The sequence below is a fragment of the Olea europaea genome, chromosome 11, assembly GCF_002742605.1.
Source record: "Olea europaea var. sylvestris chromosome 11, O_europaea_v1, whole genome shotgun sequence".
In the NCBI taxonomy this organism is placed as follows: Eukaryota; Viridiplantae; Streptophyta; class Magnoliopsida; order Lamiales; family Oleaceae; genus Olea; species Olea europaea.
In genome coordinates this window covers 16856749-16881018 of record NC_036247.1, presented here as the reverse complement: position 1 = coordinate 16881018, position 24270 = coordinate 16856749, and the positions used below count along the sequence as shown (strand labels likewise).

General features: G+C 30.6%; 1 protein-coding gene across 1 annotated transcript; it reads left to right on the top strand.

The window, feature by feature from the left end:
- The first annotated feature begins 22929 nt into the window (after window positions 1–22929).
- LOC111403604 (glycine-rich cell wall structural protein 1.8-like) lies at window positions 22930–23958 on the top strand. The gene has a single exon (XM_023032172.1). It carries the CDS (start codon window positions 22956–22958, stop codon window positions 23733–23735), a length of 780 nt encoding a protein of 259 aa, XP_022887940.1. The 5' UTR covers window positions 22930–22955; the 3' UTR covers window positions 23736–23958.
- The last annotated feature ends 312 nt before the right edge of the window (window positions 23959–24270 follow it).

Genomic DNA, 24270 nt, shown 5'->3' with positions numbered 1-24270 from the left:
ACAACAATATTTTGTTGCACTCGAGCACTTGGCCATTCATTATTGTAGTATTCTGTTCTAGTAGATGGTTTCCTTTTGTTTGATAACTAGTCTATTGCACGGGCAGGATTCTGTTGAACGTTATGTTAGCGCTTTTAATGTTGAAAATTGTTTAGTTTTTAATGTTGATATCAGTTTACTGTTTAAAGAAAAAGTAAATTCATTAGTTAAAAACAAAATCATTGGATGTAAGCTATGATATTAATTTTGAAATGGAATGATTTAATACAGTAATATTTCACTGTTTTTGCAATGGAAAGAAGAAAAAGGAAAGTAAGACGCATACAACAATCTTTAAATTTCAAGAGTAGTAATTTATTGCTATTCGATGGAATCTGAAGTCTTGTACATAGACAAAGATATAAACAGATCATGTTACTTTTTTCAGAAATACAAAGTAGAACATTGATTACTGTCTACTGTCACAAAATAGTCGCAAAAGTATCGTAGATGTTATTCATTCATGTTTTTCTTTTGAGGTGATCTCAATGGTTCGGTCATCGATTTTGGAGCCTGTATGAGTCCATTTTTTGGGTTTTGACTCTGCTTCAATAGGTACATTTGATGGTTGGAAGAGAGACCTTTTTGCATGCGGTGGATTGATTTCTTCAGTAGCGGTGGAAATGTCATCGGGTCGTCCGGACACCTTGTTCTTGCCTTTTACGTCTTTGTTGTTGGAATTTTTTTTCCATTTCAATTTGCTTGTTTGCATCTTCTGTAACAATTAAGGAATCAACTTGATTTGTCGTGGAGAAGTTGAACACAAATATGATTTCAAAGCGGTACTCAGGTGGGTCGTGGCATTTTTTTGTTGCCTTGAGGTAAAAGAGTAGCTTTGTATCACTTTCCAATTTGACAACGTCGTTGAGTTCTTTAATACCTTCCTGTGGTCGACGAAATATATTTCAATAGAGTGGGATGTTTGTTGTTAAAAAAGAAAGCATTTTCTAAGGATGTTGAATATGATGTTTTACCTTCTGAAGATGGTTCATTAAGTCATTGGCGCTACTTTCCAGTAACACTTTTGATGTATCTCCTATGATGATTGCATCTAACGAACCGAATTTGTCTTCAAGTTGTACAAATGCATTTACCTTAAAGAAAGCGGTTTTTTTTTAGCCATGTATTATGTACATTATTCCTGAAATAATAATTAGTAAATTTTTGAACTTATATTTAATAGAAGAAATTACCTTGGGATGAATTTTGAGTGTTCGTACTTGCGGAATCGACATTTATGAATTTCTTCAAAGTTCGCGTTGGAAGTTTTCTTGCAGTTGTTACAAGACATATACCAAAAATTTTGGTCTTTTGAAGCTATTTTCCAGTGTGCATTCACCCAGTTAAATTTCTTCTGTTAAAGGAGATGTCTCATGTAATTAGATAAAAGGATGTGATTGAGAAAAATACGTGATGTTACTATAATATTTATTGTAAAATAAAAGATAATGTGTTTCTATTAATTATATTCAGTTTATATTAGTATAGAAGTACTGTTAGATACATCCCTAATAAATCCTCAATCGGTGTCAATTCATTATCAGTATGAGGAGAAAGTTTGGGTGGGCTGACAGCAATAAAATATTTATTTTCCGTCAGTTTGTCAAGTGCTTCCTTGTTAACTTTCACCCTACAAGAAATAACGATATATTTAGTTATAAAATAGATCCTTTATTTTTATTTTTATTCTTATTTTGTATTAAAGGTACGTAAATAAGCAATATGTATATTAGATATGTTGTATTACCATTATTTGTACTCCGCAACAGCATGTAGTTGGACATTAATGAAAAAATTACTATTTATTTTGGTCGAAAGTGTGATGCCTGTACAAAAGAAATTAAGAATATCTTACATGAAAAAAAATAACAATACTATAGATGGAACTGTATTTGTAAGAGAAATTTACCGTTGAACGAAGAAACTTTGAGATTTATAGCTCATATCACAGGTCTATTTCGAAAATGTTCAATTATCGAAGTGCATTCACTTCGACAAAGGTATCCCATAATGTTAGTATAACAATTTTGAATTCTTTATCTATCAAGATTATATCTTGTAGATAAACTTCTGTACCAAAGTTAGTTTGAATAAGGCGTTTTTGTCAAACACCTATAGCGACACCCATCATGCCTACAAAGTTACGTAAATTGTTTTATATGTTAGTGTGCATGCAAAAAATTTGAACGTAAAAATTAATTATGAAATATTTTATATGTCATTTTGCATGCAATTTGTATGTGAAAAATAAATTATGAAATGTTATATGAAATGATTTGTTTAAATGTAATGCAGTAGAAATCTTACTTATGTCTGTATTTTTGTCCATATGCCTCTCTAGTTGATCAAACGCAGTAAGTTGAAATTTTGAGAACAGGAGATTCAAATTGTCTTCATTTAATTCTTCAACCTTTGTTCTTCCTGTTATGTTCCACATTTTTTGTCCAGGAGAACTCCAAAATTCACTTTTGAAATCGTTAACTGTTGCATTTGACCCAATGTATGTTTTTCCAAGTTCGAACTGATCGATTAGTGCAGTGATATTGGTATCATACATTGTTGCTGTGATTTTGTTTCCCTGTTCAAAAAAAGAAAAAGATGGGAACATTTAGAAAGTATACAGGTATAATGATTGGTAAAAATTTATTGAAACGAAAGTTTTATTTGTACCTCTAAATCCATGAGAGTAAGATTTTGATAACGGCTAGTAGAATTTCGAGCAGTCTTTGGAGATTGTTTTCCTGCGACGATCACTTTTGCTAACCAATTGGTTTCTGAAGTTGAAATTTTTGGAATGAATTTATGAGGTGCAGCTAGGGATGTAAACGAGCCGGGCCGAGCCGGCTCACGAGCCTAAAGTTTCAGTTCGGGCTTGGCCCGGTTAAAATAATTGAGCTTTTTTGCGGGCTCGAGCCGGGCCGAGCAAAAGCTCGGTCAAAAAAAAGGCTCGGCCCGAGCAAAAGCTCGGGCTTTTTACGAGTCGAGCCGGGCAAGCTCTTTTTTTTTCTTTCCTAAACTAAAAGGCAGCAGCAACCTGCCTTTAAAAGGCAGCAGATTTAACTTTTTTTTTTTGAAAGCTCGCGAGCTCACGGGCCGGCTCGGGCAAAGCCCGTGTCTCCAAAATGGGGCTCCCGATTGCCATCCCTAGGTGCAGCCATTTTGTTATAGCAATTGTTGATATGTAGGAAGAAGAAGAAGAAGACAGTATGAGTAGAAGTTAGAATTTCTTAAAAGATGGAAGCTCTAAATGGTAATGATAATTTTTGTGTTTTTGTAATTGCAGATGTGATGTTGAAACCTTGTGTTAGCCTATTTCTTAAATAAAATAAAAAAATTGAGACATAGTGGCTTAATAAATATTTTAATGTTGGGTATACGATGTTGGAAGGACGTTGTTAAACTATTTATGTATTCATGTGTCAATTGTAAAAAATGAAGCATAGATTGGATAAATAAACTAAAAAAAGGAAAGACTGATTATGAAACTTTTTTTATGGTTAAAACAAATAAAATAATTTACATTGTAAAATCTCATCAACGGCCATACCTTATAATCTAAATAGCCATACGTTACTGTATAATCACTGGTATAAGATATAGAGATTACTTTCAAATTTCATTTATAGTACAAAGATATGGCTATAATGGAATATAAGATTATTTTATTAGTTCTTATTATTTTATTTTATTAAAATTTGAAAACGTGATAGTTTAGAATAGACAAACATATGAGGATTACGCCAAACGTTTAATATATAGCATGGAGAAGTGAAGTTGTACTTATAATATAGAAATAGTTTTGAATTGTTTTGATGAATGAAGATAAGATTTAGTTTAAATAATATCGGAAGAAATATTTACATTTTATATTTATTTGTCGAAAAAGAAATGATGCTATAGATCAATTCATTTAATTTAAATAATATAGAAATATGTATATGTATAATAAATAGTGAAAAAATAATATATTTTTTTGTGTAGAAGACTTTTTATTACCACACATATCATTTATATTTTATCTTTATCTATACCATTCCTTTTATATCCCAAAATCTTCATTCTCTACTTAATATCAAAGCCACCATATTTCAGCAAGCACCATCCATAGCAAAAGGTAAGTATTTATATTTTTTACCTTCATATTTATACAAATGAAATTTTAAAATTGGGGGGAACCCCGGTGCATGGAGGTCACAGCCTCCGTACACGGAGGTTCGCAAATTCGTGTACGGAGATTTTTGAATTTGTATTTTTTTCTACTTTTCATGTATTTTTAAATTTGTATAAATATTATTTCGCTGCTTGTTTAGAATTGTTAAATTTGTTTACAAATAGTTTATTTTCAAATTATTTATGCAGATGTCTTTGGAATATATATTGTCTCCAAATTAATGATTTTCTGCTACTATTACTCAATATCTAAGTCGGGAATATCTTAAAGACTTTATAGATTTTATATATGCAAATCAACAATGTTCTATAATGTGTAGTAATTTTTATGAATTTTTTTCTGGAATTATTTATAGAGAAGAGGAAGAGCTATTTAGTGGTAGATTAATACATGAATTTGTAATGCGGCTTGTTGACTATGGCAAAAATAACGAAGTATGGGTAAAATTAGATGATCGTATTGCTAGATTTGGTATGCAAGAATTTTGTCTTATCACTGGATTACCTTGTCATGAACCGGTTATGTAGATTGATCATAGCAACAATCGTATTAGAAATCATTATTTCAATGGTAGTCAAAGAATTAGCATGAAAATGCTATTTGAAGTTTTCCATGAATGTGAAGAATTAGTAGATAAATTTAAGTTGAGATTAGTTATGTTGGTGGAATGTGTTATAAAACCAGTTGGAAGAATTATTGATTACAAAACTCTTGGTATGGTCAAGCATCTTGATAAATTTCTTGGATATCCTTGGAGTCGAAAAGGATTTTTTATTTTGTTAAATTCACTACAAGAATCACAATTGCAAAGAGCAGAAAGAGTGCAATGGAATGAACAAATAGATTGTAAGTATGCATTACGAGGGTATCCACTTGCATTTCAGGTATTTTATTAATATTTTTTTTTCTTTTGTTGACTTCATATATTTGTAAGAGAAAAATAATTGTAATATGTAATTGCGATACAGTATTGGATTTATAAGGCATTTCCAGAAATTAGAAAAAAATTTGGACGGCGTCGATACAAAACAGCACAGAGTCCACAAATGTATAAGTGGAGTTCTAATAAACTGCTGACTGAAAAAACGATTAAGCACTTTCTGGCAACTCGAGAGGTACGATTTCTTTTAATAAATATATAACTACTTTTGTGTTTAATTATTTAAAAACAAAATGAAAAAATTATTTTGATATTTTATTAAAATTACATATTCAGGTTATTTCAACGTTACATCCTACGGAGGAAGAATTGGAGATATCTTAGTATATAAATCTTTCACGACCATTCCTAGTACGTCAAGAACTTTACCAGTAGCGAGGCCTAATTTTAGATCGAGCACCTCTAATCATGTAACTGAAGACCGGATGATAGAACTACTTGATGTCCAGAAGCAAGACATAATAAAAGGGGTGTTTGATATATGTGGCAACTTGAGAACAGAAGTTTATGACAATCAAAGACAGTTGTTCGAACAACACCAAAAATGGCAGGAGGATTATATGCAATCGACTATGCGTTTCTACATGAATAACTCATTATCAAGTTTTTTTAACACACATTTGGATAAAGAGGAACAATTATTCCAACAACAACAAAAATGGCAAGAAAACCATTATCAGATCATGCACTCTTATGTAGATACCAGTTTAGATTCTATGCGATATTATGTCGATGAACAATATAAGAATACGCTGTAGAAATTATCTGAATGGAAATCAGACATGGAAGTCATTAATAATTGTACGCAAGAAGACATTCCTATTGATACATGTCCAATTCCCGATGATCGATCGAAGGATGCATCAACCTCTCAACAAGTCGAAAGTTCTGAAACAATACAACGAGAGAAGAAAAAGAAGGGAAAACAAATACAATCTTCGTCGTCTAGAAGACGTCATTTGGAAGACTATTCTATGCAAAAATACTTGACTCTTAAAAACTGGATAGCGGAGAACGAATCAAGGTTAGAAAGATGATTTTTTATTATTGGTTTAAATACTACAATTTTATTTTGATTTATTCAACTCTAATTTTAATTATGCTATTCAGTGCATATTTGGAAGATGCCATTGGAAACGTCTATGGAAAAGATTGGTTGAAAAATTAATTGGATAGAACAAAAGATATAAATATTGCGGTCAGTTCTGTTTATTCATAAAAATTAATTTTATTTCATACTTAACATATTTGATTTTTATCAATTTATTCCACCATGCAATTGAATTGGAGCTGAAGTTGTTGAGACGATTAATTATTAATGGTTGCACCCGTGTGTCTAAAGAATATGCGATCATGGACTTTCAATTTGAAAATGAGTGTGCCAATATGATGATTTGGCAAAGGGATTTTCAGGCGGGAAATAATAAAGGTGAACCAGATGGAACTCTTCTGAACAAATATGTGAACGGCAAAATGCCTGTAGAGAGCCGTCCATGGGTAGGGTGTAAATACTTATTAATTCCATGTTCATTTCCCCGAAATACTTGATACCTTTGTTTGTCAATATTTTGGAGTGAAAATTCTAGATATACGATTGCAGTCCCAACGAGCATACACCGAATCAATTAAAGGCACATGCGAACGCGACAGTTAACGTGATTAATTCTTTACTATTCGACAAAGGTTTTGCAGGGAGACGAGATATAAGCAAACACAGAAATAAAGAAATGAAGCTAGAGATTATACCATATCTACCCTGTGCAAACAACGGGTAAGTATCGAAAATAGTTCTTGTTTAATATAATAGATATTTATTCGTAAGTACTAATTACCAAAAAAAAAAAAAATCTTACAGGCCGAACTGTGGAGTTTTCGTGCTTAAATATATAGAATGCTTTGTTTTAGAATTTTCGATAGAATCGATTTCACCAGATAGGATGGTTATATATAGACGAAAAATTTCCGTTGATATTTTAAATAATGAATATTTCCTTCATCCATGTCTGTCTTCGTAGTTGTAATGGAGTAATGTAATTTGCCTGATTGTAATGGAGTAATTGAATGTCGTCATTTAATCACTGTAAATAATGTATTTTATTCAAGTGTTATGTAATTTTTTTAGCCACTATTAGATATTTTCAGAATCCCTAATATTTATGTTGAAATTATGAAAGGAAATGAAAATAAACTGTTAAAATAACATAAAAATCAAAATGACGTGACACTAAATTATTTTGTGACCTATATGTTGTTTTGAGAATTTTAATTTTTTTTAATCTTAAGGAAATAAAGGGTACAAAAATCAGTCTATAGGCTATTTTTGTACATTTTATAAATTAAATTAATCTTATTATTAATCGTGATTTTTTTTAGTTACATGTAACTTTTAATATTTTAGATAGAAATAGAGAATTAATTTCTTTGTAAAAAGAGAAATGATTTAAATACATATTTTTTCTACTGAAATAAATGTTTGATAGTTGATAGCGTGAAAAAGTAGAGAAAAAAGATTGTGTGTCAGATTCAAACTAATGTACTAGAAAAATGCAAATCGGAGATGACAATACACTGAATTCAAAGTAATGGATAGTGGAGATGACAATACACTGAAATGGTGTATGATTAATTGGTTGTTGGCAAGCTGAACTCAAAAACAGTTAAACGTGTACTTTTTCTCCATTTTTCACATTATCAATTTTGAATTAGATTATATAAAATTAGTAATAATGTTTTTGTAAAAAAATTTTTTATAGGAAAGCGATTCTTTATTTTTAAAATATTAAAACTTTTTTATAACTAAAAAATAATTTCGTTTTTCAAACAATATTATGAAAAACAAGAAATACTAATAACGAAATTAAATTTGTTTATAAAACGTAAAAGTACTTATAAGTATAAAATTCAAATAAAGTTATTTTGAAGAATTTTTTTTTTTTTTGTAAGGGCTATGTACAGGTTAAATATTCGAATATATTTCATTTATTTAATTAAGTATAAATATTTACGTATTCTTCTTTTTTTGAAATGAAATTTTTAAAAATAATATAAATTCTGATAATTTTTTTTGGCTTATACTTGTAAAAAACTACTTATAAGTAAAAAAAATCAAACGTTATATTTCTGAAGTATAAATATTTAAATATATTTTATTTTTCAAATTAAATAGTGATAAGAAAATTGCACTATCTCGAATGTAAATAGTGACTTATAAGAAATAAATTATTTCAGTTTATTTAAAAGTAAAAAAAAAACTTATAATTGTAAAATATACTTACAGTAAAAAATTGAATATAAATATTTTTAAGTAAATATTCACATATATTTAATTTTTGCAAATAGAATATTTTGAATAAAGTATTAATAACAAAAAAATGAATAAAAAAATTGAATAAAAAAGAAGATACGTCACTTCAATGACTTTAAATAATATAAAAAAATTGAATAAAAAAGAAGAATTAAACACAGAATTTTCACAACTATTTATTTTCATACAATGACTTTAGATAATATAGAATTTGTTGTTTATTTTCACATACTTTGCACAAACACAGTTTCGTACACAAAATAAAATTCAAATAATTTTTTTTCTATTTTTATTTTTATGCTTTGTGTCTTTTGAAATTAATATTTTTTTTTCCAAGTAATTTTTTATTTTCTATTCTCTCTCTCTTTCAGCCTTCATGTCCTCCACTCATTAAAATAAAAAAATGGTGCTTTGACTTTTTTACCCTTTTCATTTGATTAAAATGCAATCCGCGTGTATATTTAACGGAAGGAACAAACGAAATGGATGGAAAGGACCAACTTCGCAAAAAAAGGTTGAAATAGGGTTGTAAATGCCAAATTTAAAATGATAGGGATGATTTCACAATGAATACAAACGATAAGGATGTTTTATGACAATTACCCTAAATTTTCGCTATTTAATTTTATTTCTAGACTTTTTCGGTATGAATATTAAAATATATATTGTTATTGAAACTATATTTTAATAAACAGATTAATATATCTAGAGTGTCAAAAATAATTTGGAAGTAAATAAAGTAAAAACGAAAATGTATAATTGTAAAAAGAACTTATATTATGTAAAAAGAAAAAAGAAAAAATCTCAATAATTTTTTTTCTTGTATTTTTTTTAAACAACGAGAATAGTTATTTTCAATAATATAATTCATCTACTTTTGTAACCCGTGAACATGTTTTAATAAGAATTTGTCTATTTTTAGTACCTCTTGTCAAATCGTGTGTTTGGCCCCACGAAAGTATTTTATTATTTCATCCATTTTTCAACCCTCTTTATTGACCAAGATCGTCCCATCTTTGTTTGATTTCTGAACATATATTTTGGCATTATAACACGTTTTTGTGAAATTCAATGAGATCTACAGCCTTTGAGTCATGTAATTCAGACATTGTTGCAGTGTCAGTGGAGGGTGCAGTCATTAATTCAGTATAGAATTACGATCTTACCCCCTTCTTTGTTCCATGTAGTGAAAAACTAAGAGATTTCTTTATTCTTTTCGGCCAAAAATTGGCTTTGGAAAAAGGAAATGGACCCCACGAAATAAAAAAAGGTTGAATAATGTAAATGCATGTGAAAAAAATAGTGCACTGGGTTATTCTATATAACAATAGGAGTGCAGATATGGCAAATGGGCCCTGTCCTATTTTAAAGTGGCAAATAAATTGTCCTCTTTCAAAATGAGGCAAATAAAGTTTTCACAGGGAGCTAAATGAATAAGAACGAAAAGTACATTTTTTCTAACCTATATAATTATGTGTTTTCAATATTTACTTACAAGAAATTTTAGCCTTCCAAATTTGCATATCTTACTCTAGACTTGTTGCTGCTTCAATGAAACATTTCTTTATTTATTTACCCTCTTATATTTTACGTCTTATCTTTTAATTCTATAGTTTTAAGTTATAACTCATTTGAAGATCACCTGATTTGTACGAAAAAATCTATAGATTCACACAATCTCTTATTCATTTTATTATACTGTTATAAAAACTTATTCAATCATTCATATGAAAAAAATATGTACATATTATCGCTGTATAAATTGTATCACTGTTGTGCTTCAAAATGGATGTTCCACGTCGTTTTTACATAACTATCAGTAATTCCCTCAATCACAGCATCAATCTGGTTAGTCATAAAATGTTATTATTTTTTAGCTGGAATGAATTTTTCTCATATTTTACTTATAATTTTCCTCCGTATATATTTGTTTATAGATGATTCCTAGAGCATTTGCGAAAGACTGGAGACATGAATTCGGCGATACAGTATGTGTAATTGCGTACGATGTTATAATTGCGACAATAAAATTAGAAATAGTTAATGAGAAATTTTATTTAACTGATGGATGGGAGCAATTTTTCGATAATCACAATTTACACGATGATTATTGCCTAGTATTTGAATATACTAGAAATTTGACATTTAGCGCGATCATAATTGATGATTCTGGGTTAGAAGTGAAATATGAGTCGGACGTCTTCGAAAAAGGTGAAGAAAGCAACAATTCGAATATAGATAATCCTGTATTCGAAGTGAAGTTAACACCCCGTAAATATGGTCATCGAAAAATTGTAATTTTCCTTTTGAATAAATATTTTCATTCTATAGTTGTACTAAATCGATAATTATGATCTCAAGACTAATAATTCATTCATGGCATTGCAGTATATACCGGGAAGATTTGCTAGCCAGCATTTGCCAAAATTCGTGCGTAGTGTTAAAATTCACGACTCTTTACATCAAAATTGGGATATCACCACAAATTTAAGGCCAAATGGTATTGTACGGTGTCTCACTATAGGATGAGCACATTTTCTCTCCATGAAGGAATTAGAAATGGGTGATACATGCGTATTTGAACTATTGAACAACGAACCTCCAGAATTTTTAGTGTACAAAAAAAAATCACAATGATGGAAGTTTGACAAGACTATGAGATTTTTTCATTTTAACATGTTTTTCGTTTTGGCTATTATAATGTTTTACTACAAATTTTATGTCCATCTAATTTATTACTATCTAATCTTATTGGATTTACTTTATTTAAGTACTTATATATTTTAACAACATTTAAATAACTTTTAATTTTAAAATAATGAAGAGAGTCCTAGTTATATTAATAATTAGGAAACTAATTTAAAAGGTATTAAAATTATAAAAGCTAATTTAAAAGGAATTAAAATCATAAAACGCTATAAACCTAGTAAATACGTCCAAAACTATTATGAAATATGGAAAGAAATATTTAAAAAAACTTAATTGAATAAAGGGACAAATGGCAAGGGATCTCAACAAACTGTCATCCAAATAGACTCCTATTCACTTTGGTGAGTGGCCGAAATTTTGGAAAAAATTCTGATTCGGATGCATTGCGATCACATGGTATATGTTAATGCGGTCACATGGTTGTGTGTATTCCTGCCGCTGAGTTCCCTGTGACTGTCTGTGCGACTGCATGAGTGGTTATGCATTGTGGTTGCATGCATGTAAGCTATAGCCATTCCATTTCTTGTTCAAGTCAAGGTGCTTTACTCCGTTCCATGTTGATCCACATTGTTCCAGCTTGTTCTAGCTTCCATTTCCAACTTCTAACTTGGCCCTTAAACTTTCCTAAAGATATTTCATTTAAAGTCGATATAGTAGCCTCAATTGAAAATTAAAGTCTAAGTCCAAATTATCCACAATGTATTTAATTAATAAGTGTAGTCCTAGAAATTTAATTACAATTACAATTAAGTTTACAACTTTCGTAGCAACTAAAATAAAATTCAAGACTTTATAATAGTTGTAATTAAGTCCAAAACTTTCCTAGTAATTATAATAAAATTCAATTTTTTTTAGTAATTATGTAACATTACTTTGAAGGGTTATGGCAAGGACCTAAGATATATTGATATACGCTTTAATAATTAGATTATGTCAAGTCGATTATCGATTACTCAATCTAATTATTAGTATTTTTTCACTAAAAACAAAAGATTGCACTATCCATGTAAAATCACAGATTAGCCAATAAATTAGGAATATTTTTCCCTCTTACCTGTTGTGCATGTATTTTATCTCCGTCCGAGATTCGATAAATAAGTATGGACACAATGGTCATATTGCGCATCTAATTATTCTCAATAAGTTAAGTATCATTTTCAGTGTGATGACACTTGTGATAGAGGATGAAAGCAAACATGTCTCTTTCTTGAAGGGAAAAGATAAATGCCAAAAAAAGAAAGAATCTTGCAAAATGATAAATGCCAAATGTAATTAATGTTAGTAACTATTTCACCAACCTACTTTATTTCTTTACCTCAAATTCATAACTTATTTTTCATCTACATCTTCAATTCATTCATCTCAAATCTCAAACTAATTACAGTGTGGAATTAAGCAACAAATTCTAAGGTAAGTTGATTTTTATGAATAATGTTATTTATATGAATAATTTACTATTTTTAATCGTTGATATTTGTGGAAGAAAGGCGAAATTTGTGTCGAAAATGAAGTTGGTGGTGTGGGAAGTAAGTGGGGGAGTGCCCGCACGCGATGATATAGGGAGTCCCCGCCTGCAATACCGGTGCGGGGAGTCCCCGTACGAATCTGTGTGGGGACTCCCCGCACTATCCCCACACGATTGGTGCGGACCCGCACGACTGTGTGGAGACTTCTTGCACCAATTTGAACTCCCCGCATTCGAAGTTACTCTTTTTTTTGTTTCTTTTTTTAAAGTTAAATTATAATATTTTTTGTATAAATTGGAGACAAAATCACAGAATTAGAAATATATATTAAATCTGATAATTGATATGCATTGACAGTAATTTTTTTTCCAGCTTACATGATATATACTTATATGAAATCACGAAGATATGTTGGTATATGTTATGACGCTTTTCATTTCTATTATTTGTGCAGATGTCTCTATATTATATACTGTCACCAAACCAATGGTTTTCTGGTATTATCACTCAATACCCCAATTACCAATATGTAAAAGATTGTATAGTATTGCTTCAAGCAGATGAGCAATCACTTTTAATCTCTAGCGATAGTAGTTTTCATGGATTTCTTTATGGATTTATGTATAGAGATGAAGAGCAACAATTTAGCAGTAAACTAATACATGAATTTATAATGAGGTTTGTTGACTGTGGTAAAAAGAATGAGATGTGGTGAGGTTGGACGATCATTTTGCTCGTTTTGGCTTGTAAGAATTTTGTCTAATCACAGGATTACCTTGTCATGAATAATCTGTTAATCTTGATCCCAACAATTCTCGACTTAGAGATCAATATTTTGAAGGCAAAAAAAGAATTAACATGAGAATACTTTACGATGCATTCCAATTGTGTGAACATCCGGAGAATAAATTAAAATTGGGATTGATGATGTTGGTAGAATGTGTTTTGACACCAACGGATAGATATATTGGTTACAGAACTTTAGGCATGGTTGAGCAGCTAAATGATTTTATGCTGTATCCTTGGGGCCGTAAGACATACTTTGTTTTGTTGAAATCGTTACAACAATCACATATTGAAAGAATACAAAAAATGCAATAGTCTGGCCAAAATGAATGTAAATATATACTACATGGATATCTCTTTGCCTTTCAAGTAAATTTTTTTAATTTTTTTACTCTATATTTTGATTTTATACGTATTTAATATTAATTTTGAATTCTCTGTTGTAGTTTTGGATATACGAAACATTTCCTCAAATTGGAAACAAATTTGGATGATGTATGTATAAGATATTACAGGCTCTAAGAATGCATAAATGGAAGCAAAAAAAAATATTGAGTGAGAGAAGAGTAAAGCAATTTTTCACTACCCAAGAGGTACGATAAATTTAGATATACATTTGACTATCAACTATCTAATTATTTAATAGTGGGAGAAGAAAATATTATAATTTTTTATTATATATGTAGATTGAAGTACCTGCAGTGTTAGCACCCACTGAAGAAGAATTGGACAAAGTTTGGTAAATGACTTTATCATTACCAACTGATAACCAACATACTATTTTAGATGGCATCATTGGTAGAGAATTTGAGAATGCACATCAACAAATTTCACAACAAATTCGATAACATATGGACGAGCAACAAATTCCAGAACGTATGGACTAGCAACAAACAGGTGTTGCTGGTAGTTCAATATCGAAGATTTCAATTGGACTTCAAGAGTCTGGTTGTTCTTCTCTTGATTTCAATTATGTAAGAAGAGAAGAAATGGAAGAAATGTTCAGTATGTCTAGGCAGCATGTAGTGTCAGATATGTCTGGCTTATGTCATAATCTGAAGACAGACACAGTTGATGAATCAAGAAGACATGAAGCAGAAACTCTTCAAACCCAGAGACAAATGTTTGAACAACATCAGAAATGATACGAAGATCAACACAAGGGTTTGGGCTTCCAATCTGGAATGCATTCCCATCATACTGCTCAAGAAACAAAAGAACAAGTGCTCGTTATTAAACATTTCTTGATCAACAGAAAGAAATGTTTCAACAATAATAGAAATGGCATGAAAAGCAGTATCAAGGAATGCTTCAACAACAACAAAAATGGCATGACGATCAATATCTGGGAATGCAGTCTTATATAAACAACAATTTTGCTTCCATACAGTCTTATATGGATAGCAATTTTACTTCAATGACCACGTACATTGACGACAAAAATGAAAATGTGATGAATCAATTAGATGATTTGGAATCAAAACTAAAAGTTATTGCTTGTTCACAATTGCAGGATGTTCCTCATTTTAGTAGTGGCCAGAAAGTACCATTTCAACAAATTTCATCAATGGGAACATCCATAAAAGAAAAGAAAAATAAGAAAATAAAGTATTCAGGTTATCCGTTAGAAGACTATCTCATGGAAAGATATACAACAATAAGAGAGTGGGTGGTGCGGAATCCATCTAGGTAAGAAATTTGATTGTATTTTATTAATCGTATTACATTAATTTAGTATTAATTTAAACTACAATATATACATATAGTGCATACTGGAAGATTGTAGGAACTGACAACTTATATGGAAGAGATATACTAAAAAATTGGTATCTCTGTCTTGTTAATTTTCTAGAATGAAAGTTCAAATATACGATTGTAGTGAGGAGTCTCATACACTAGAAGAAATCAAGGAACAAATAAAGTTATTAGTTGAAATAGTCCAAGTTTCATTGAATTCCAACAATTTTTCTTCTAGGAGACCAGATTTAAGGAAGCATAGAAACAAAAGGCTCAATTTGGAAATTATACCTTACCTACCTTACGCAAATAACAGGTATGTATTTAATATATTTAAATTGACAACATTTACTCTTTCTTGATTTATGATTTTACCCTTCTACAATTTTTTTTGTCTAATAGAAAACAATTCTTTCATACAGGGCAAATTCTCCAATATTTTTACTCAAATACATATAATGCTTTATTATAAACTATCCATTAGAAACAATTCAAGCAGATAGGTTGAGTATATATAGAAGAAAGATTGTAGTAGACATTTGTTATAATCAATATTTTCTACATCTCGGTAGTTCCTGATTAGTTTTTGATTGTAAATGTGAAGAATTTGTAATATATAAACAATTTGAAATTAGCTTAAGGTTATTTTTGGTGCAACTACATAAATTCAAAATTTAAAAAGTGAAAAATTGTGCATGAATATTTTAACTGTTTATTTGCTTTGAATAAAGTAAATGAAAGACAATAGTTCGGGTTTTTATTGTAAATGTGAAGAATTTGTAATATATAAACAATTTGAAATTAGCTTAAGGTTATTTTTGATCTAATACGTAAATTCAAAATTTAAAAGTGAAAAATTGTGCATGGATATTTTAGCTGTTTATTTACTTTGAATAAAGTAAATGAAAGACAAAGAAAGAATATATTTTAGAATATATACTTCATTAATGTTGACAATTCACTGCAAAAATACAAAATAAATATTCTACTATCCATAATTAATGAATAGCAATAAATGATGTAAGTAGCATGTTATACATACATCATTTGTTAACATTATGGTTGCCAAAATAAAGTAAAATAAAGAAAAACAAAGCTGACAATAAGAAGCCATCTATTTTTCCTAACAAAAATATTTCAGTCATTTTTCACTCTATCTTTTGCTTTTGAGCAAACGAATTTATGTGATAAGTAAGATTTGAATTTAAAGCATCATTGGAAGATTTGAAAATGGCTCTCTTTGCTGGAGGCAACGGATTTTCCTTAGGCGAGTTTGTATGGATGTTTTTCTCAACATTTTCTTGCTTTTTTTCATTTGGGGTGTTTCTATTGTCTAAATCTGTCAAATCTGTCACGGAGATGATGTCAAATTTATAATTTGACGAATTAGGCTCAGTTTGGAATGCTCTCAAGTAGAATGCTCGTGAAATATCCTTCATTTTTTGAAGAATAACTTCAAATTTTATCTGTGAATCATGTATGTCAATGATGTATATTCTATTAATATTATGATGTAAAAAGAAAGGAAAAATGTAGTCTATGAAACTGTCGATGAGATAATTAATTGCTAGATAAACATAAAAATTAAACATTATTGGCTAGGAATATCATCAGTAAAAAAAATGTTTCATAGATGTATTAGAGTCCTATTGTTATGGTTTTTTTTTATAAACCATAAATATTGGAGATTCCTTATTTAATAGTTCAAATACACATGTATCGCCAATTTGTAGATGCTTGTCTGCCAGAAAATCTGCCCAACCTACACTAAGCCGGCGCATTACACCATTTTCTCTTGAATTTGTGGTGATATCCCAGTAGTGAAGTAAAGAGTCGAGGATTCAATCATTTTGCACATGTCTTGGCAAATGGTGTTTTGCAAACCTTCCTAATATAGACTGGAAAACACGGATTAATGATTTACTAATATTAAGGATGATGTGGAATATGTAAATACAGAATGACGTGTTAAAAATAACACTTACAATTTCTCGATGGTTGTTATGATCCAGCGTAAGTTTTACTTCAAACGCAGGATTATCCATATTTAAATCGTTGTCTATTTCATAATTTGAGCCATATGTAATCTCTGCTCTAGAATGATCAAATATCCTCATATTCAACATTGAATTTCCATTAAATTCAAATACTACAACATAACCATCATATAAGCTATGATGATCGAAAAATTTGTCCCATCCATTAGCCAGATATATTTCTTCGTCAATTCTTTCTAGCTGTACTATGACGATTATACCACATATGCAGTTAATCGTAGCGTGTTACCTAATTCTGGTTCACAGTAATTGATAAAAGATGTAGGAAGCATCTACAAATATGAAAAAAAATATAAGTTATACATTAGTATTAATAAAAGATTTTAAAAAATCTGGAAAAAGAAATTATTATATAACTTACAAAACGAATGTTATGATTTAGTGAAACATCGATGATTTTGGAAAAGCTATTTGACACATCCATTTTTGTGTTTACTAAATTTAGAAAGAATTACATACATCATATAATTTAAAACACAATTAAATATTAGAAATTAGGCATTGTGTAAAACTAAAAATCTATCTAAAAAATAAGAAAAAAGAATAGACAACACCTGAATTTTTTGAGCAAAGTTGGGCTGGTGTAACTGGCAGGTAAAAATATTTAAATTTTTTTGGTAAGAACAAATGGTATGTGATGGTATTTAAGCTAAAGAAATGTATGTTGCTTTTTTCAATGATTTGATAAGAGGTTCATATGTAGAATAGACAAAGTATTCCCACAGTTGTAGAAATAGACATAATATGTGCAGTGATTTTGGCACCTTCTTACAGGATTCTCGTGACTTTTCAAGATTTGTAATGTTTTGCAAGATTTTGTGGGAACAAAAAATGAAAAAAGAGATAATACTTTTTTATTTCTTGTATTAATATTTAACCAAAACAATATAAATTTTATTTAAAATTTGATAGTATTTAGAGAAAGTAATGAAGATGCGGGTATACCCCTCGTGCGAGTAATGTCGTATCCTACAGATTTGTGTGGGTACTGCACTAGGGGGACATTCAATGTACGGGGTAACCGCACTTTGTGAGGGTGTGCGGGCTACTTTGTACGATTATGTGCGGGTGCACAGGCACAATTTGTGTGGGGCTACCCGCACAAATGGTGCGTGCTGGGTAGCCCGCACAAATGTACGGGGCTACCCGCACAAACAGTGCGTGTGGGGTAGCTCGCACAAAATTGTGCGAGGTAGCTACCCCACACAATTATGTGCATTTTTGTGGGGTCTACCCCCACATAAATCTTGCCGCGGTGTGCGGTGTAGTCCTGCTCATTCTTTGTGTGCAAACAGAAAAATAGATATCTTCAAACGGGAAAGTAGACATCTTTGCACAGCAAGTCAGCACCAAATTCCTGTAAAAGTTGAAAATGAGAGTTTCTTACATTTTGTTAATAATCGAGTGTAGAAGAAAGAAAAAATTGCTTATAATTGTGCGGGTGCGACACACCACACATTTTCTGCGGGCCCACCTCACACATTTGTACGTGTATATATATGGTTTTTTATTTCTTTTGTTGTTAATGATATAGTTTAATGATAGTTTCATAACTATACAAATAAGTTATATTGCTTAAAGACCTAAAAAATTTACTATACGGATTTACCTTCAAGATTCCGATTAGAAGAAATAAAATAGATTCTACCAGGTGTTCTGAAGTTTTCACACGGTTTTCTAGTTCATTAGCTGTATCATAAAAATATAATTGCATATAACAAGACGTATTATTATCCGGCATAAGTTGATTTACATAATGATATACTTGTCCCTGAATTCTAAATGTGTAGATACCTTTGTATGCTTTAAACAGTTCTTTATCGTACTTTACACCAAATGAAGTGAACGCAAAGTGGTTATTATATGAATGTGCATATTTTTTAAATTCCATAGATGTAGGCTCTATAGACATAAATAAATTATACAATTCATCCGATGACTCAGGCATAAAAAGTTTCACCTTTCTATTAGAAGAATAAAAATCTTTAGTTTCTCTATACAATTTGCGTGCACCACAATGCTTATAATAAGCACAAGTTGGTAATATATATGCAATTGCTGGTACATTTAACAAATTAGAGCTTCCATGTAATTCAGAATAAAAAATATTTATCATTTCTTCATTCGAAGTAGATGCCTCAGAATGTATTATATATTCATGCACATAATCAGCTTCAGAAGTATTATTTGTAGATAACATACGATCATTTATTCTTTTACGATGATCAATACTTACAGTTTCATTTCGATATCTCCTATCCGCCTGCCTTCAATTTTGTTGTTGTCGAATGAAAGCATTATATGATTGACTTGTGCTTTGGGACAAAGTTTGAAGATCAAAACAACCAGACTCTTCATTCATAGATTTTTCGAAAGAATCCATGAAAACAATGAACTGACCTCTGATTTCAATAATAGAAGAAATTATGAATTTAATTAAAAACCAAGAAATAATGATAATATTACATTAAACATAGTATAAACTAAATTGACTGAACTCAGATACATATTAGGAAACATTCCGCAAATCAACAATCCTCTTCGAAAATGTATGTAAAAAAAGAACTATAAATCGTACTAATTGGACGATAACAATCAAACATTCCTATATCAAACTGTTGTAATCTTCTTTAATCATAAACAACAATGATCGAAAAACTTACACTTCTCATGTAAATAACGGTAAAGAAAGAAAGACGTAACCAAGTTGTATACACAGAATAAAAAAATGTTACATTACTTAAATTTGAAAAAAATAGTAAGAAATACATACATATGAAAGAAAAAAAAATAAAACCTTCATAGCTATATCCAACAAATAAAGAAAAATTTACTTATATTTTCATGTATATACAGAAAGAATAACAAACCTCACATTACGTAGAAAAATATGAGCAAAACTAAATTTTCATCTGTGGACAGAATAAAAAAAACATATGTTAAATAAATAGAAAAACAAAAAAAATAAAAAACACAAACAAAAATTAAAATTTCGAAGGATATACCCAAACAGAATCGTTACAAATTCCATGATTTTCTTCTCTAAGATCGAGATGACAACTACACGAATTTTTTTGTACAGAAAGAAAGAAGAATATTGAAAGTTTTAAATATGGAAAGTTCTTTCGTAGACGAAAGTTTCAATTTTTTGGAGACAAATCAATCCAATTGAAGGAATGAAAGAGACTGGATAACTTGAGAAAGTGATAGATAGTACATTACTTTATATATTTTTTATATCTTTTTTTATTTATTATATTAAATGAAAAAGACAAACCAATTGAGCCAAACATTTCAAACTAGATCAATGTGAAAACGTACGTGACAAAAATACAATTCTGAGTTTTTTTTTAACAAGAAGCTATACAATTTCTACCAATCCACCGGAAAGGAAGTAAAAAAATATAATAAATACAAATAATTAAAATTGAAATCATTTTAATCAAGCAATTTAGAAAAAAAAACGAAAAAATTTATACGCGTAAGTAACTTGGAGCAAATTTTCTACTCGTAAGTAACTATTTACATTTTATAAATATATACTTAAAAATTGAAGTTCATATTTTTCACTTATAAATAGCTTTTACAATTACATTTTTAAAAAAATCGAAGTTACAATTACAATTTTTTTTAACTCTGATGTGAAATAACTTTTACCATTTTTTTTTACCTACTACTATAATAGTAAGTAACTCTTTACATTTTAGATTCTAAATTTCTTATATATAATTGCAAAAGCTACTAATATATGTATTAAAAAAATGTTAACTTAAAATTTGTTAAGTATAAATATTTAGATATATTTAATTTATTAAATTAAATATTAATAAAAAGATTACACTATAAGTAAAAAAAATCAGCTAAAGTTATTTAAAAGTAATAAAAAAATTGTAATGGTAAATGTTATTTATAAGTAAAAAATATTAACTTTAACATTTGTAAGTAAATATTTAAATATATTTAATTGTTTAAAATTAAATATTAATAAAATAATTTACGACAAAAAAAAAAAACATGCATTAGTTCGAACATTGATCCGTGCACGGAGGCTTACTAAATGTTGCGACTTTTTTTTTTTTTTTTTTTAACTTATGTTTTTATGTTCATTTTCAGGCTCATTACAGGATATCAAACGAAGTCGAAATATTACATTCTTAATATTATATTGAAATACTCGCTACATAGTATTGCACGTCGTTAACGGTGCGTGAAACGGCTAATCGTAGCAAATGTTACGGGACGTCAAAATAGGCATTTTCAAACTATATTTCAAAATTCTCGATAACAAGCTAACTTTAAAAATTCATTGACCATTATACGATAGTCGAATCGATAAATATTTTACATTCTGTTGAAACTCATTTCGAGAAATATATCATAGACACATCGAATGATGTAAATTAATATCGAAAATAGTTAAACGAACATTAAACATATGTGTTAAAAAATGCGTATAAATCCTTTTTCTTCAAAAAAAATCAATTATTTTATTACTATTTATTATTTTTTTGCAACAATTTTTTCAATACAATACATCATTTTGCTCAAGAAAAACATAATTTTTTTCTCCATATACGAAGTGAATATGTTTTTTTTTTACATTTTATTTACAATAATTTCGTTTATTAATATAATTTTCAAAATTTAAATATATAAGAAATGATTGATAGTTAATAGTATGAGAATCAGGAGAAAGAGCATGGTGTTTCAGATTCAAAGCAAGGGAAAAATATTACAGTGGACAATAGCGTGTGACAAAATTCCTACAGTATTTTTGAATAACATTTTTCCTGTTGCCAAACCAGTTAAATGTGAAAACGAGTGTGACAAAAATGAACTGTAAACCCTCATTCTCTCTTTTATGGTAGTGTAGATTTAAAAATCATATATTTTTTAAAAAGTAAATTCTTAATAACTATCATTGTCCCCATCCACTATCATTTGTTAATTATGGTGTATCACACATCAGATTATCCTCATTGATCTAAACTAGCATTATAAGCCCATTTTTTAGGTATATTATATAGCAACTTTTTAGAGAATACATGGCTCTTTAGTTTCAATAAATACTAGACATTTCCGTCCATCACTTCGTAAACCCTATCATATTTTCTTTATCTCGTACAGTCAAATTATCAATACTGCTAAAGATAAGGTGATGAAATATAGCATCATCTTGATCCGGTTCATTAACAGTATCGTAGCCAGTGGGAAAAGGATTAGACTGAGTTGGATTCCAAATAGAATGTCTCAAGGACAAGAAAATTGGGTGTATCCAACTGAGAGATGCTACTGTGAGATTATCATGTGAGGAGTACTTGATTGCAATATTAAAGGGTGGTTGCAGATCACACTATCCTATCGTTTTCAAGCCGAGAAATGCTGCCTGTACAGGCCACACACATTATGGGGGGTAATTTTTTTTTTTTAAATAATCACTCACCCCCCACTCCCCTTATCCAGCATGTGAGGGGGCCTGTACAGACCCTGTACATCAGGCATTTTCGTTGTTTAGGCGACCTAACCAAACGATTCTCATCCAAATATTGTTTCAAAATAATAATTTGCTGTGGGAGACAGCACTAACACACTATCAGCTGCAATTTTATGGTGTATTTGTGTATTGGACCACTTTGTGCGACAAAAGGAATGCACTTTACTTGTATTTCAATCTTCAAAGTGCATGGACGCGCTTTTGCACCCTTATAAATAGCCAATGAGTTTTTCAACTCAAATATCAATTCCAATGGCGACACATACAAGTGTTTTAAGTTTTTTTTTCTTTGTTTTATTAATTGGAGTTATATATTCGGAGGCTCGAGTTTCCATCGGAGTCGATGGTTATGTAGGCGTTGGTGTTGGCGGCGGTGGAGGTGGCGGAGGTTCGGGTGGAGGATCCGCCTCTGCAGCAGTAGGTGAACATGGTTATGCAAGTGGTGCTGGAAGCGGTGGAGGTAATGGTGCTGGATATGGTGGTAGTGGAGAACATGGTGTTGGAGGTGGCGGCGGTGGAGGTGGAAATGGTGGCGGAGGAGGGTCTGTTGCTGCAGGAGGAGATCGTGGGGCAGGTTATGGTGCGGGAGGTGGTGAAGGAGGCGGTTCTGGGTATGGCGCAGGAGGTGAAAATGGAGCAGGTGGTGGTGGAGGAGGTGGCGGAGGAGGAGGTGGTGGTGGAGGTGGAGGTGCAGGTGGGGCACATGGTGGTGGGTACGGTGGAGGTGAAGGAGCGGGTAGTGGAGGTGGCTATGGTGCTGGCGGAGAGCACGGTGGGGGCGCTGGCGGAGGAGGAGGACATGGAGCTGGTGGTGGAGGTGGTTCTGCTGGAGGAGCAACAGCTGGTGGATATGGTAGTGGAGGAGGTGCTGGCGGCGGAGCAGGAGGAGGTGCTCATGGTGGAGGTTACGGGGGAGGTGAAGGTGGTGGCGCTGGAGGCGGAAGCGCTTCTGCTGGAGGTGAACATGCCGGTGGATACGGAGGAGGTGCAGGCGGTGGTGAAGGTGGCGGCCACGGTGGCTACGCCCCTTGAAAGTACAATGTCAACGCCATTAATTGCATTATCCAAAAAGGATAAATCTTCTTATTAAAAATGTATTGAGAATAATTTAACTAATGATGGTGTTAACCGTTAAGAAATGTCTAAATCGCACTTTATATAGTGCATGGATGTGTATTCAGCTTACTCAAATTAAGTAAATTATAAGCTGTATTTTCATGCGACTATTATATTTTATGTCAGAAGAATTACGGTCTTTTTAAGGTGGATAAATATTAATGCATGGATGAAGAGATTAGACAAACTAAATGTCGTTAATTCAGTTTAATGTCTAAAACGGTATAGAAATTCTGTGTACTTTTTTGGGTGAAACACTCTTTGGCTTCAACACTAAACAAAATCAGATGGAATGAAAAAAAATTTAACAACAATGTGTTTCGCTCTGTTATGGTTAAAATTTGAGATATGCTACATGTACATATTCATTTTGTCAGAATGGTGTAAGATTCATACTTGACAAGATTTTATTGGCAGTTGTGTCAAAAATATTTTTCAATCATCCAATCAC